This window comes from Procambarus clarkii, chromosome 9, assembly GCF_040958095.1.
Source record: "Procambarus clarkii isolate CNS0578487 chromosome 9, FALCON_Pclarkii_2.0, whole genome shotgun sequence".
NCBI classification, from domain to species: domain Eukaryota; kingdom Metazoa; phylum Arthropoda; class Malacostraca; order Decapoda; family Cambaridae; genus Procambarus; species Procambarus clarkii.
The window spans coordinates 28,882,175-28,898,640 of NC_091158.1; the positions used below are offsets into that span (position 1 = coordinate 28,882,175).

The 16,466-nt window shown below is 45.8% G+C and overlaps 1 protein-coding gene across 1 annotated transcript in view; it reads left to right on the top strand.

The window, feature by feature from the left end:
• LOC123766095 (uncharacterized) overlaps window positions 1-16,466 on the top strand; it is a 902,969-nt gene that overhangs the window by 684,962 nt on the left and 201,541 nt on the right. Inside the window, exons 49-50 of the mRNA XM_069321294.1 lie at window positions 3,240-3,408; window positions 3,590-3,795. Of these exons, the coding sequence (XP_069177395.1) occupies window positions 3,240-3,408; window positions 3,590-3,795 (375 nt within the window). The remainder of the gene's footprint in view (window positions 1-3,239; window positions 3,409-3,589; window positions 3,796-16,466) is intronic.

Here is a 16,466-nt window from a genome sequence, read left to right on the forward strand (position 1 = left end):
AATTGTCTGCCTGCTACACTGCTTGCCGGCTACACTGTCTGCCAGCTGTATTGCCTGCCGGTTACACTGAATACCTGCTACACTGCCTGCCGGCAACACTGTCAGCCGGTTACACAGTATGCTGGCTACATTGTATGCCGGCTACACTGCCTGCCGGCTACACTGTCAGTCGGCTACATTTCCTGCCAGGAACATTGCCGGCCAGCTACTCTGTTTGCCGGCTATCGTGTCGGATATACTGTCGGCTACACTGTCTGTTGGCTAGATTGTCTGCCAGCTACACTGTCCGCCGGCTGCACTGTCTGAGGGCTGCACTGTCTGCCGGTTACACTGTCTGCCGGCTACACTGTCTGCCAGCTACATTGTCTGCCTTCTACACTGTCGGTTACACTGTCTATCGGCTACACTGTCTGTCGGCTACACTCTCTGTCTGATAAACTGTCGGCTATACTGTATGTCAGCTACTCTGTCTGTCGGCTACACTATCTGTCAGCTACACTGTCTCGTGGCTATACTGTCTGTCGGATACACTGTCTGTCGGCTACACTGTCGGCCAGCTACATTGCCTGTCGGCTACACTGTCTGCCAGCTCCACTGGCTGTCGGCTACACTGTCAGCTGGTTACACTGTCTGTCGGCAACGATGACAGCTACACTGTTTGTCGGATACTCTGTCTGTTTGCTACACTGTCTGTCGGCTTCACTGTCTGTCGGCTACACTGTCTGTCAGCTACACTGTCTGTCGACTACACTGTTTGTCGGCAAAACTGTCTATCGGTTACACTCAGTCTTCTACACTGGCTGCCCGCTACACTGTCGGCTACACTGCCTGTCAGCTACACTGTATGTCGGCTACACTGAGGTCGTCTACACTGCCTGTCGGCTACACTGCCTGTCGGCTACACCGTATGTCGGTTACACTGTCGGTCGGCTACACTGCCTGCCGGTAACACTGCATGCCGGCTACACTGCCTGCCGGTAACACTGTCAGCCGGCTACATTCTATGCTGGCTACACTCCTGGCCGTCTACACTGTCAGTCGGCTTCACTTCCTGCCTGGAACACTGCCAGCCCGCTACACTCTTTGCCGGCTATACTGTCGGATACACTTTCGGCTACACTGTCAGTCGGCTACACTATCTGTCGGTTGCCCTGCCTGTCGGCAACACTGTCTGCCGGTTACACTGTCTGTTGGGTACACTGTCAGCTACACTGTCTGTCGGCCACACTACATGTCGGTTGCACTGTCTGTCGGTAACACTGTCTGATGGTGACACTGTCTGCCAGCTACACTGTCTGCTGGTTACACTGCCTTTCGGCCATGATGTCAGCTACACTGTCTGTCGGCTACACTGTCTGTCGGGTACACTGTCTGTCAGCTACACTGTCTATCGGCTACACTGTCTGTCGGGAACACCGTCTGTCGGTTACACTGTCGGCTACACTGGCTGCCGGCTACACCGTATGTCGGCTACACTGTCGGTCGGCTACACTGCCTGTCGGCTACACTGCCTGCCGGCTACACTGCCAGTCGGCTACAACGTATGTCGGCTACACTGTCGATCGGCTACACTGCCTGTCGGCTACACTGCCTGCCGGCTACACTGTCTGCCGGATACACTGCCTGCCGGCTACACAGTCTGCACGCAACACTGATTAGATTAATCTAGTTTGGATTTTTAGTGTATTTTCTGCCTGGAAAGCAGTATAAAGGTTATCCCCAAGGGTCAAGGGATTAGTATGGGGGTTAGACAAGGTAGTCTTTGTGTTAATTCCTCAAGTTAAAGAAATTCATGCATTACTCCGTATTGTAGTAATAACCAACCTCGCTTAAGGAACTATGTAATTTAACGTCATTTGAGAATAAATAGTCAATCCCTTAAGTTGACAAAGGGGCATAGAGGTCATCTAGTATCAGGAACTAGTTCTGGGAGATGCAGGACTCACCCTCTGTTCAGTAGCAGCCTCCGCAGTGATAGATGGCTACCCACCATCTTGGTTAATTCATTTAAAGTACAGAAATTCAAGCTATCATTAAATAATGTAACTTAATAATTGATCAGGTTCAAGTACCTATGTAATTATCATCATTTTGAAGAATAATTCAGTGACCTTTAGTGACCAGGGCATATGTTAGCTTTATTAATTATTTAGAAATTTAGTTTGGCAACCAGCCAAGTTCAGCTTGCTTGCAGGAGGTCAGAGCTAGGTCAGGTTAGTGTGGTGTTGACAGCAGCAGGACAAGGAAGACCCTCTCCCTAGAAGCAGGCATTCCATCTGGCCTGGCTTGTGTTTTTAAGGTAAAGTTCTGTTGGGAGTTTAGGTGCAGTTATAGAAATCCAAAGTTTAAAAACCATGGCCTCTAGTTAGGAATTTATTTCAGTTAGGGAGTGTTCTCTTTTTATAGCTTTTGTGTAATAAATAATGATGGAAGTAATTTCTATTGTTTAGTGGAATTTTTCCCCATTTATATGTTTCCTTATGTATTGAATAAGCTACTGTGAATATTGCCAGCATTCTTTAGTCTATTTAAAATATATAAGCCCTTTTGTTTGAGAAAAGTCATATTTAAATTAAACTCTTCCCCGCCCCCTTCAACTAAATACGGATGTCCCTTTCTGGAACTCTTTACTAATTGGCTGTTTCCTACTTCACAGTCAATTAGGTTAATTAATCAGTGGATATATGAAGTTAGGTGGTGGCAGCTCTTAGAGTTTGCTTGTAGGTGAGAAGTACAGCGTTCCTCACACACAGAGATCACATTAATGTCGGAGAGGTTACGGCATCCAGTAAGTTCAGTAGAACTTCGGTTTCAACCCTTTTACCTTGTCGTAGCTCAGTCGATTAAGGCAGTGTCTGGGATGCTACCGGACGCAGGTTCGAATCCTCGTCACGGCCCTTCTAGATTTGTTTACAGCGTTCCTGTTTATGGGACCTAGGCGATCAAACGCCCAAGTTACAAGGCCTCGATGGATTGGAGGTTACAGTAAGAACTCTAGTGAACATCAGAATCGTTAATTAGCGGCCAACTTTAACCTAGATTAAGCGGTAAATCCTGGGTACCATTACACCCCTTTAGTATACTTAAAGAGAATAAATATTTTGATAAATTATATATTTTGAAGACAATAACTTAAAACATAAAATTTTATTATAGTAACAGGCTCCATTATTCAATGATCTCGATGAAATTAACAGAAATTTCCAACTTGTTAAAACTTCCTTACGTTACCACTCCAGGTTCCGTTGCCAAGGTGCAGTCACTCACTGTTCGATGTGTGGCGTCATAGTAGCGGGGCGTCGGGTGGCGCCAGGCACCAGGTGTCCCTCTCGTCTGTTGTGGTCCGCTGGTGGCACTTGCTCACTCACCCTGCACGCCTCGCTCTTCACTACACTCCGCCTTTCACAGGCACGTACCGTGATTGTTCTGTACACGTAAGGATCATCACTTGTATAATTTAGAGTATAGTAGTAGGCAGCCATCAGTCTCAGGAGTTATTTATAGTATAACATTTCCAGATTTAGCTAAAAAAAATAAGATAAAAAAATTGAATACAATTGTAATGCCTCGCTGTGGTTCCACATTCTAGCTCAAGGTGCGGTCATCGGAAACACGAACTTCGTGAGCCTTGACGGTCGTTCATTCAGCCTGTCGTCGCCGTGCGCGCACGTGCTGGTAACTGACGCTCGGGACGGTCTCTTCACGCTCATCTCTGGCTGGGATGATGCCCAACAAGGACGGGACTACCTCCTCCTCCTGGGTAACATGACAGTCAAAGTTACCCCGGACTTACAGGTAAGCTCACACACTCAAGCCTTCTAGTAGTTAGCCCCAGATGTGCAGGCAATCTGAGAAGAAATATGTTTGTATAACTAAGGTCAGTGTCACACAGTGGCTCCGTCATTCTCATTACTCCTTACTAACAATGTATCAATAGATGAGAGATATCTTGGTGAGGTGGAGAAGACTTGACGCTCTTCCTGGCACTTGTGATGGTTCTGTCCCTCCCGTGTTGCCTTCACGCAAGCAGCCTTCACTTCACTCCTCAACTTTCTTACCATGAAAACGTGGTTGCTTTCCCGAAGCTAAATTGTAGAGTGTGCTGCTACAATGATGCAATGGTATTGTAGAGTGTGCTGCTACAATGATGCAATAGTATTGTAGTGTGCTGCTACAATGATACAATGGTATTGTAGAGTGTGCTGCTACAATGATGCAATGGTATTGTAGAGTGTGCTGCTACAATGATGCAATGGTATTATAGAGTGCGCTACTACAATGATACAATGGTATTGTAGAGTGTGCTGCTACAATGATACAATGGTATTGTAGAGTGCGCTACTACAATGATACAATGGTATTGTAGAGTGTGCTGCTACAATGATGCAATGGTATTGTAGAGTGTGCTGCAACAATGATGCAATGGTATTGTAGAGTGTGCTGCTACAATGATACAATGGTATTGTAGAGTGTGCTGCTACAATGATGCAATGGTATTGTAGAGTGCGCTACTACAATGATACAATGGTATTGTAGAGTGTGCTGCTACAATGATACAATAGTATTGTAGAGTGCGCTGCTACACTGATACAATGGTATTGTAGAGTGTGCTGCTACAATGATGCAATGGTATTGTAGAGTGTGCTGCTACAATGATACAATGGTATTGTAGAGTGTGCTGCTACAATGATGCAATTGTATTGTAGAGTGTGCTGCTACTGTAACACTGTAAAAGTGTTTGGTTTAGTTTATTTAAAATATATATAGAATATGAGTCAGAGACAGGAATTGGAGAAGGCGCCAAGTTGTCGGCCGGAGATCTCACACCTCAAAGTGTTAATGACCCCAAGTGACCTGAGGTCAGATCATGCGAATTTCACCTTACTTCTACTAATCTTATAATTGGAGCCTGGTAGCCTTCAAACTTGCCGACGTTTAAGGAGTGGCTTGGTAGAGAGCCGGAGGCTATCTACTTGTGGGCGGAGTTAGCTACTAGGTTTCCCCAATATATACTCGGAGAGCTATCGATTCGAGAGCATAGAGGATTTAACAAGACAAAAGACCAGGCAGCAGAGCAGGAGGACAACAGCCGAGACAGGCTGTCGGTCGGACGGGGGTGAAGCTGCCTGACAGCTGCAGACTCCCCCCCCTTTCTATCCAGCTATAGGCAGGCACTTGGTGAGTTGAACATTAAGGTGACTTGGTCGTGTTTTACAAGTGTTGTGTGATGATCAGGGGCAGTCAGTTGTAGTGTTCTCAGATTCTTGGAGGATGACTCACTTTACATATATAGATCTTGAACACTGCTTAAATTATGATACTTAGTATGAAAAATATAATTGAATTTATTATTTAAATGGCCTTTAACTGTGTCCCCTATATTTGGAGTTGATACATGGTAATAACATCTTTTGAGTATATTGTGATACAGACAAGTTCCATTCCTTGTCTGGTATGTAATGGTCTAGAATGGATGGTGGCAGCATTTCGTCTTCTACAATCTACTTTTCTACTTCTACTATGTACTCTTCTACTTCTACCTATCTACACCTCTCCCTCCACCCCTCTCTAAACTCTCACTTTCAACTAATGACCCTCCTCACTCCTCCCACCTCCCTACCTCTCACCCCAAACCCTCACTAATTACTTCACTATTCATTTCTTTCCTTTCGTTTTCTCTTATACGTTTTGTGGCAATGATTCTGTATTCTAGAGTTCTCTCTAGAGTTTCGGGTAACTGATCAAGTGACGGCGCCTTGTAGTCTTAGCACCTAGGTAGTCTAATACCTAGGTTACAAGGTGTTGAACGAGAGAGGCTGCCGTAGGAACTCTGGGAGTGCTCTAGAATAGTTAGCTAACTGGGGACGGGATAACGGACTAGAGAGAGCTGTTTCCCCCCGGCCTCGTTAGTTAACTGGGGGGTGGAATAATGGACAAGATAGAGCCATTTCCCCCACCCCCCGTTACACTACAATGATACAATGGTATTGTAGAGTGTGCTGCTACAATGATGCAATGGTATTGTAGAGTGTGCTGCTACAATGATGCAATTGTATTGTAGAGTGTGCTGCAACAATGATGCAATGGTATTGTAAAGTGTGCTGCAACAATGATGCAATGGTATTGTAGAGTGTGCTGCTACAATGATGCAATGGTATTGTAGAGTGTGCTGCTACAATGATGCAATTGTATTGTAGAGTGTGCTGCAACAATGATGCAATGGTATTGTAAAGTGTGCTGCAACAATGATGCAATAGTATTGTAGAGTGTGCTGCTACAATGATACAATAGTATTGCAGAGTGTGCAGCAACAATGATGCAATAATGATGCAATGATGCAATGATGCAATATTATAGAGTGAACTACTGTTGTGGGAGTTTTCCAGCAGGTATTTAGTTAATTTAGTTTCGTTAGTATTTAGTGGACTGTATGTTTCATTTCAATTCTTGCTGGGTGTTACCCTATACACATAATTATGTTGGGGGGGGGGTTGATTTAATAATGCTAAATCAACTGTGAGATATTATATAACAACAGCGATGGTAAATAATAATGATTAAATTTTCTCATAAAGTTAATATACTAACAACAGAGATAAATAAATAAAATCAGTGGCTTAGCTGTTTACACGGTGTTGGAATGATAAGCTGGAAGAACGTCTCGAGAGTCAAAATGAACGTCCCCTTGCCGGTGGCGTCTGGTCCACAAGTAACGGCAGGTTGAGGCGGCTGGCTCCCGGCTGATCACCTCTGTTCTGCCAAAGGTACACGCTGTAACTCCCGTAATATCAATATTCACACAGCTAATCTCAAATAAATAGAGATAACCTATTATCTAGGCCCAAGCTTACCATGGATTTTTAGATTCCATGAGGCGTAACGACCGGTTACATTCAGAAGATATAATATGGCCATAACATTCTATACTTATTACTTAAACCAGCCGAATACAATTTGCCTTGTTGTGTGGCGACAGCAGCAACGTCTGAGGGTTGTGGCAATGTGGATGACCGAAATATTTGGCGATGCTAATCTGCTTGCTCCAGATGGGACCTGCTCGTGATCGTGTTGAACACAGAGAATATGGATGACGAATGGCGTCTTCCTTCCCCTATCATGGTGTGTGTTTATAAAATAGTTACGATATTTTATTCAACTCGTTCATTAACGAGACTATAGTGGCGTCATTTTACGCCCTAATTTCATACTTCAAATTCCAGAGAACAGTTTTCTACTGTTCCTAACACTAGGCTAGAAGTTTGTGGAGTCTTAAAATCCATTTAATAAATGTTGAATGTGTTGTGACTATTATTTTGCCAGCAGTGACATAACATTCACTACTGCTGTAATTTAGCTCGGGATGCAAGAATTTCTTATTTCTCTGTATGTTTACTAATTTACAATCTAAAATAATAATTGAAAATGAAAGCAAATTGTAGACTGGATTTATTAAGAGTTAAACAAGGAAATAATTACTGTGAGGTCTGTGGTGGCTGACGCAATCGCCCACTTTGATTCTAGGAAACGGTTGGCATTCCCTTACTAGAAATTAATATTGTTAGTAAAATTAATTTCCTGACACAACGTATTCATCTTACCGTGCCAGATGTTAGTTAGTACTCTGGGTGTCGGAAATGTCCAACAACTATAATTAAGCAATGATATTGTAGAGTGTGCTGCTACAATGACATTGTAGAGTGTGCTACTACAGTGTGTGACGATAATCTCCTTCAAGAGATTGAGCCTGCTCTTCCCTCCAAAATTACGTCTTCACAATTATATAAAAAGACTATGGAAGAAATGTCCAACAACGACAACAACACCAGCACCAGCAAGGCTTGCCAGGGTGAGCAGAAACGTATGCAACCAGCCACCTGTTCGAACTCCAACCACCAAACTACCCGTTGATCGCTACGGCTCCGCTGATTGGTCGCCGGTCTGGCTGCACCTGCACTCGCCCCCAATACTACCTGATGTCTGGGGTCGCCCCAACATCAGTCCTCAGAATGTTCCGTGCTTTCGTAGCCAGCACACCTCCCAGCTAGACTCTAGAGTGTACTGAGAGAGGTGGTGGCTTTAAGCCAATATTCCAGCACCTCCCACTTACTGTTGTATTGCACTTCTTGTTATTTTGCCTTAACGTAACTTTTCATTTTGTCATTTAAGTATTCTTATTATTTTGATTGATTGATTTTATTATACATATTTGTTTGTGCATTATTTTCATGTTTTGATTTATTTAACGTAATTAAAATTTCATTGTTAAAGTTTTACTTGTGTTTTGTGTGTCTTCTCCTTACCTTACCACAGACGAAGTTCCAGTTTTTCTATTTTTTTTTATAACTATGTGACGAGGCCATACCCCTAGCCTTAAACAGCCGAACACCAACGCGTTACCGTCACAAGTTTTATGGGGGCCTGTCCTAGGAGCCTCACTCAGGTACTGGTGCCAAGTGGTAATTTATGGTAAGCGTATTTAACTTTGTTAACGTAGCTTTACTATTTTTCATTCAATTTCATTTTTTATAAGGTGCGGTGTATTGTGCATTACGAGAGTAACATATAGTGAAGGTGAGACAACTTTGGATTACGTGGTGACTGTAGGCCTCAGTCATACTCTTAATTGGTCATCTCTCCCTCCTTGTTATTACTCGTATTTACCATCTATGTCCCTTGAATATTTCTCATTCTGACAGATCATCATATTGGTACCCTGGTACTGTGGTCTGCCCCGGGTCGAGAGTACCCAATCTTCTGCAATCTGACTGTAGGAGGACAAAGAGGGCCATAGTTCCTCTAGCTCGAACTTTAGTTGCTGAATTGGGACCTCAGCAGCGGTTCTCGTCACCAGTTGACACCTCGCACCCCTACACGTCAGTCAGAGATGATGATACATACAACGGTAGGGAATTAGCTTATTTTTTCAGAGCACAAAAGTTCGCTAATTCTGTAAGTATCATATTAAATTCAGTGGGAAAAACTTGCTTTATGTCCTATAGAGACTTGGCAAGGTATGCCTACATCCTTGGACTACCAATTTTACTTTTGAAGCATTTAACTGTTTCATTTGTTTTCGAAACTTTGTTTCATTTGTTAGTAGGATTTTCTTGCCCTTATTCTCTTACATGAGTACCGGGTACAAGATTTCCTGCGCCCTTGATTTAATTTAATCATTTAATATCTTTCACTTAACGTTAATTGTTAAAGATCACACAGGATAGGTGCCAGTTGCCACGTTGTCCTGTTTCTGACATTTCATTATTGAACATTCGTGTACCTTTATTTGCTAATTTCACCATGTTTCGTCTCCAAACTTTCCGTGCAAATCCAGCAGGTGAAATAGGGACTTTGAGTCGTGCCAAGAGGACTGAACTACAAACTCTTGCACATGAGTATCAACTAGAAGTTCCCTACCAAGCCAACAAAAATGACCTACACAACCTGTTGCTGGATTACTATTTAGAGCAAGGTAAGATAGACTCTGAAACTCATGAAACTTACTATATTGCAGATAAAACTGATTTGGCAACGCTGAAACTCAAACTAGAGCTGGCCAAGATTGAACGTGAGCAGCAAAGGGAAGCCCTCGAACAACAAGAACGAGCTGCTGCCATACGAAGAGAGGAACAAGAACGAGAAATCACCCTCAGAGAACGTGAAGCTGCCTTGAGGAGAGAAGAACACGAACGTGGACTCGCCCTCCAGGAACGTGAGGTTGCACTACTCCAGGAGCGGGAACGAGTACAGCTTGAAACCAAACGACGCGAGTTGGAGATGCAACGCGAACATGACAAGCAACAAGCGACTCTGGCTCTAGAGTGTCGTCAACGGGAATACACGTTGGAAACTTCACACCTCGCTCAACGCCAGCAAGCTAATGCCAATCTTCCCGTCAGTTTTAATATATCACATGCAAGTAAGTTAATGCCATCCTTTGTAGAAGCAGAAGTTGATGTGTTCTTTACCACCTTTGAAACCCTTGCTAATCAACTCAGTTGGCCTGTCGACCAATGGGCAACACTTCTCAGAGTCCATCTTACAGGTAGAGCTGCAGTCACACTCAGTACTTTGGCGTCTGAGAATGACTACTACACTCTGAAACAAGCAGTGTTAGACGCCTACCTACTTTCCACCGAAAGTTATAGAAGGAAATTCCGTGACCACCTGAAGGCAAGTACCACTACCTTCCTCGAGTTTGCTAACACGAAACGGAGGTATTTCATGAAATGGCTGGAAGCAGCACATGTCTCTACTTTTACAGAACTCGTGAACCTGATGCTTGTTGAAGAATTCTTGAGACGTGTGCCGCCTCCTGTCCGCCTCTACTTAGCAGATAAAGAAGAAACCGACTACCTGAAGTGTGCTAAGTCGGCTGACACTTACAGCCTCATCCACCGGCTGACACCTGAACCATCCTCCAGTAAGAAGTCGTGGTACAGTTACGAGAAGGTGAGCCCCGATCAAGCTGGTTCACAACTGTACTGCAAGTATTGTAGACTCTATGGACATACCATAGACAAGTGTGGTAAGTCTCAATACAAGGGAACCACTGACCAACAACGACCCAAACCAACTCCTCCTAAGTCCGGTAAGCCTGTGATGAATGTTGGTGTTGATGTTAATGATCTTTCTCTTTTCAGTAACCACCTGTATACTGGAACTGTCTCTGCCAACGGTTCAAATCCGGAGGGACGTTTCAAATTGAAGATCTTGAGGGACACAGCGGCTCTACAATCGATCATCTTGAAGTCGGCTGTGCCCAACATAGTCTACACCGGGGAAACGGTCTTCATCACTGACCTCACTGCTACTACTCCATACCCTCTCGCCAGAGTCCACCTGGATTGTCCCTACGTGAACGGGGAAGTCCAAGTCGCCGTCAGGGAAAAGCCTTTTCCCATGCCTGGAGTGCAACTTCTCCTAGGCAACGACTTGGCAGAAGACCTGCAACCGACCAACCTGATCGTCATGGACAAACCCCAGGTGTGTAACTCTGTGCCCAGAAACCCTATTCTCGAGTATGTTCCAGCAGAGGTTCAAGAGAGTGATGAAGTTTCTCCTCCGGTTCTCGTGACCACCCGTGCACAAGCCGCACGTCCACAGCCAGCTGACTCTACTGCTACCGCTGTCCCTCAAGACCCTCAGAAACTACCCCCGCATCTGACCAAGTTGGAGTTCCGTAAGTTGCAGAGGGAAGATCTTACTTTAACACCATTGTTTTTCCAGGCTGAGACTCAACCCGACAGTATTCCTGGGTTCTTCCTAGAGAACGACTTGCTCTACCGCAGATATAGACCCAGTAAACTGAAGGAGGAGGACGATTGGGCCAACACCGAACAACTTGTGATTCCCACCAGCCTGCGGCCCACTATTCTACACCTGGCCCACGGAGCATTCTCCCACTACGGCTTCAACAAGACTTACCATGGGATTCGTCAAGACTACTACTGGCCAGGTATGGTAAACAACGTCAAACAGTACGTAAAACAGTGTCATACATGTCAGAGGGCAGGCAAACCGAACGTCTCCATTCCCAGAGCACCACTGATTCCCATACAGGTGCCTGCGGAACCTTTCCACAGACTCATAATAGACTGTGTTGGTCCTTTACCTCGGACCAGTTCAGGTAACGCCTACATCCTAACCATCCTGTGTCCTACCACCAGATTTCCCATAGCAGTTCCAGTGAAGAACATCACGGCTGCTACGGTTATCAAACATCTATTGAAGATCTTCACTCAATACGGATTTCCCAGGGAGATTCAAAGTGACTGTGGCACCAACTTCACCAGTGATCTCTTCAAAAGGACACTGGAGGAGTTCAACATCAAACAGGTATTGTCCAGCCCCTATCATCCTGCTTCACAGGGTTCTCTTGAACGTAGTCATCAGACCATCAAAGCACTCTTGAAAAAGTTTTGTAGTGAAACCTCAAAGGATTGGGATAAGCAGATTGACCTAATAATGTGTATTTTCAGAAGTCTCCCCAATGAGTCCCTAGGAGTATCTCCTTATGAGATGCTCTACGGCCGTAAGTGCCGTACTCCCCTTAAGGCTTTCAAAGACTCTCTCAGAGATGCCACCTTCAGTGAGCATCAGAATGTGCCCCAGTTTCTTCAAAACCTTCAACACATTCTAGAGAGAGTCCACCGCTTTGCTCATGATAATCTATTGAAAGCCCAGGTGAGAATGAAGACTCATTACGACCAGACCAGCAAAGTAAGAAAATTCAAGCCGGGAGACTTCGTCCTTGCTTATTTCCCTATCCCCGGTTCACCTTTACAAAACAGATTTTCAGGACCCTACTGCGTCAAAGAGTGCAGAAGCAACAACACATACGTCATAGAGACTCCAGATAGGCGGCGGAAGACCCAGCTGTGCCACGTCAACCTCCTGAAGCAATATAATGGTACTCCTCCCACTGTCTTGATTAATTGTTCTACCTTCACAGAACCCTACATCCACAGTGAGACCATCCCGGCTTCTTCTCCCGAAAGCACTGACAAGGAGTCGGCGCTTTCTAATTCCAAAATCCTTAATGATCTTCCCAAATGCTTTCAGGATAATAATCGTGCTCCTATGCCCTCTTCTAATTCCACTCTCACCTCGTCAGATAAGCCCTTCATCCTCCATGTCGACGCCAATGGTACCGACGTGGGTGGTGTCGTGATGCAGCAACGAGGCGAGAAGAATACACCTGTCAGCGACTACTGCTACAAGGATCTACGGAACAATTGGCAAGGAGCTACTCTTCCTCATCCTGAAGCTTCAGCACTTCACTCCACACCTGAAAAGTGCTCGGTCCACCATCAATACGGACCACACCACCCTACACCTCCTGCAGCACGCCCACTTCTCATCTCAACGTCTTCTACTATGGGCTTGCTACCTGCAGAAATTCAACCTGGAGACACGCTATACCAAGAGTCTGACAACATCTTAGCCCATGATCTCTCCAGAGTTTATGAAGTAGAAGCGACTCCATCCATTACTCCACCACATAACGACGTACTTCTTCCAGAACCGCAGGCTTCGGGGGAGAGTTGTGACGATAATCTCCTTCAAGAGATTGAGCCTGCTCTTCCCTCCAAAATTACGTCTTCACAATTATATAAAAAGACTATGGAAGAAATGTCCAACAACGACAACAACACCAGCACCAGCAAGGCTTGCCAGGGTGAGCAGAAACGTATGCAACCAGCCACCTGTTCGAACTCCAACCACCAAACTACCCGTTGATCGCTACGGCTCCGCTGATTGGTCGCCGGTCTGGCTGCACCTGCACTCGCCCCCAATACTACCTGATGTCTGGGGTCGCCCCAACATCAGTCCTCAGAATGTTCCGTGCTTTCGTAGCCAGCACACCTCCCAGCTAGACTCTAGAGTGTACTGAGAGAGGTGGTGGCTTTAAGCCAATATTCCAGCACCTCCCACTTACTGTTGTATTGCACTTCTTGTTATTTTGCCTTAACGTAACTTTTCATTTTGTCATTTAAGTATTCTTATTATTTTGATTGATTGATTTTATTATACATATTTGTTTGTGCATTATTTTCATGTTTTGATTTATTTAACGTAATTAAAATTTCATTGTTAAAGTTTTACTTGTGTTTTGTGTGTCTTCTCCTTACCTTACCACAGACGAAGTTCCAGTTTTTCTATTTTTTTTTATAACTATGTGACGAGGCCATACCCCTAGCCTTAAACAGCCGAACACCAACGCGTTACCGTCACAAGTGACATTGTAGAGTGTGCTGCTACAGTGACATTGTGCAGTGTGCTGCTACAGTGACATTGTGCAGTGTGCTGCTACAGTGACATTGTGCAGTGTGCTGCTACAGTGACATTGTAGAGTGTGCTGCTACAGTGACAATGTAGAGTGTGCTGCTATAGTGACATTGTAGAGTGTGCTGCTACAGTGACACTGTAGAGTGTGCTGCTACAATGACATTGTGCAGTGTGCTGCTACAGTGACATTGTAGAGTGTGCTGCTACAGTGACATTGTAGAGTGTGCTGCTACAGTGACATTGTAGAGTGTGCTGCTACAATGACATTGTAGAGTGTGCTACTACAGTGACACTGTAGAGTGTCCTGGTACAGTGACTGTAGAGTGTGCTGCTACAGTGACACTGTAGAATGTGCTGCTACAGTGACACTGTAGAGTGTGCTGCTACAGTGACACTGTAGAATGTGCTGCTACAGTGACAGTGTAGAGTGTGCTGCTACAGTGACATTGTAGAGTGTGCTGCTACAATGACATTGTAGAGTGTGCTACTACAGTGACACTGTAGAGTGTCCTGGTACAGTGACTGTAGAGTGTGCTGCTACAGTGACACTGTAGAATGTGCTGCTACAGTGACACTGTAGAGTGTGCTGCTACAGTGACACTGTAGAATGTGCTGCTACAGTGACACTGTAGAGTGTGCTGCTACAGGGACATTGTAGGGTAGAATACTACAGTGATACTACGGTAGACATGCCATCTACCACTTCATACACCTTCGATTTCTACCCTGTCCCCGCACACCCTCTCCATTCACCCCTACACACACACATCTGACCAATCTACCCCAACCCACATTTGGGGGCCGGGGGGCACACCCTCCCCATCTTCCTCTGCGCACACCCTCCCCATCTTCCTCTGCGCTCACCCTCCCCATCTACCTCTGCGCACACCCTCCCCATCTACCTCTGCACACACCCTCCCCATCTTCCTCTGCGCACACCCTCCCCATCTACCTCTGCGCACACCCTCCCCATCTACCTCTGCGCACACCCTCCCCATGTACCTCTGCGCACACCCTCCCCATGTACCTCTGCGCACACCCTCCCCATGTACCTCTGCGCACACCCTCCCCATCTACCTCTGCGCAGAGCCTCCCCATCTACCTCTGCGCACACCCTCCCCATCTACCTCTGCGCACACCCTCCCCATATACCTCTGCGCACACCCTCCCCATGTACCTCTGCGCACACCCTCCCCATGTACCTCTGCGCACACCCTCCCCATGTACCTCTGCGCACACCCTCCCCATCTACCTCTGCGCAGAGCCTCCCCATCTACCTCTGCGCACACCCTCCCCATCTACCTCTGCGCACACCCTCCCCATCTACCTCTGCGCATAGCCTCCCCATCTACCTCTGTGCACACCCTCCCCATCTACCTCTGCGCACACCCTCCCCATTTACCCCCACAGACACCCATCCAACTTTCTCCAACACACACACAATCTCCCCATTTACCCCTACACGCAACCTCCCCATCTACCCCTACACACAACCTCCCCATCTACCCCTACACACAACCTCCCCATCTACCCCTACACACAACCTCCCCATCTACCCCTACACACAACCTCCCCATCTACCCCTACACACAACCTCCCCATCTACCCCTACACACAACCTCCCCATCTACCCCTACACACAACCTCCCCATCTACCCCTACACACAACCTACCCATCTACCCCTACACACAACCTCCCCATCTACCCCTACACACAACCTCCCCATCTACCCCTACACACAACCTCCCCATCTACCCCTACACACAACTTCCCCATCTACCCCTACACACAACCTCCCCATCTACCCCTACACACAACCTCCCCATCAACCCCTACACACAACCTCCCCATCTACCCCTACACACAACCTCCCCATCTACCCCTACACACAACCTCCCCATCTACCCCTACACACAACCTCCCCATCTACCCCTACACACAACCTCCCCATCTACCCCTACACACTATCTCCCCCATCTACTCCTACACACAACCTCCCCATCTACCCCTACCCACAACTTCCCCATCTACCCCTGCATACAACCTCCCCATCTTCCCCTACATACAACTTCCCCCATCAGTAGTAGGGATGACCCCATACAGACGATATTTGGTCGCTGGGAAATATCGTGTTTATGGGGTCAGGTGTTTCAGGTAAATTTTGGCGGTCACACTTTTGGAATTAAGGAATTCTTATAAGGAAAATAATTTCCGAGGTCTTCGAAGTTTGTTAAAAGTTCTTATGAGGAAAATAAGTAGGAAAATCTTATAGAAAAAATTTAGAAAGATCGTGTTTATGTCACGCAGTTTCAGGGTAAACTCTACGGACATATTTTACCAGTTTTCAAAACCTCGTTTTTTCAAGACCATTTTCAGAGAATATATTCATAAAAGTTTGTTAAGAGTTCTTATAGGAGAAATTTCAGAGTTCATACCAATAATAAACAGATATTTAGGCCGTATACATTTAAGTAGAATTCTTACTTAGAAACTAGTATATGTCTATATATAACTGAAGCATTACCCTGCCATCCCCTTCCCTCCCAACCCCCTTGCATCTCCTGCTCCTACCTCACACCCCCTCCCTCCCCCTTCCCTCCCTACCTCCCGCGTCACCTGTGTTTACCTTACGCCGCCAGCCAGACGCCGCATTCAGGTCACCTCCATAATCTTATCT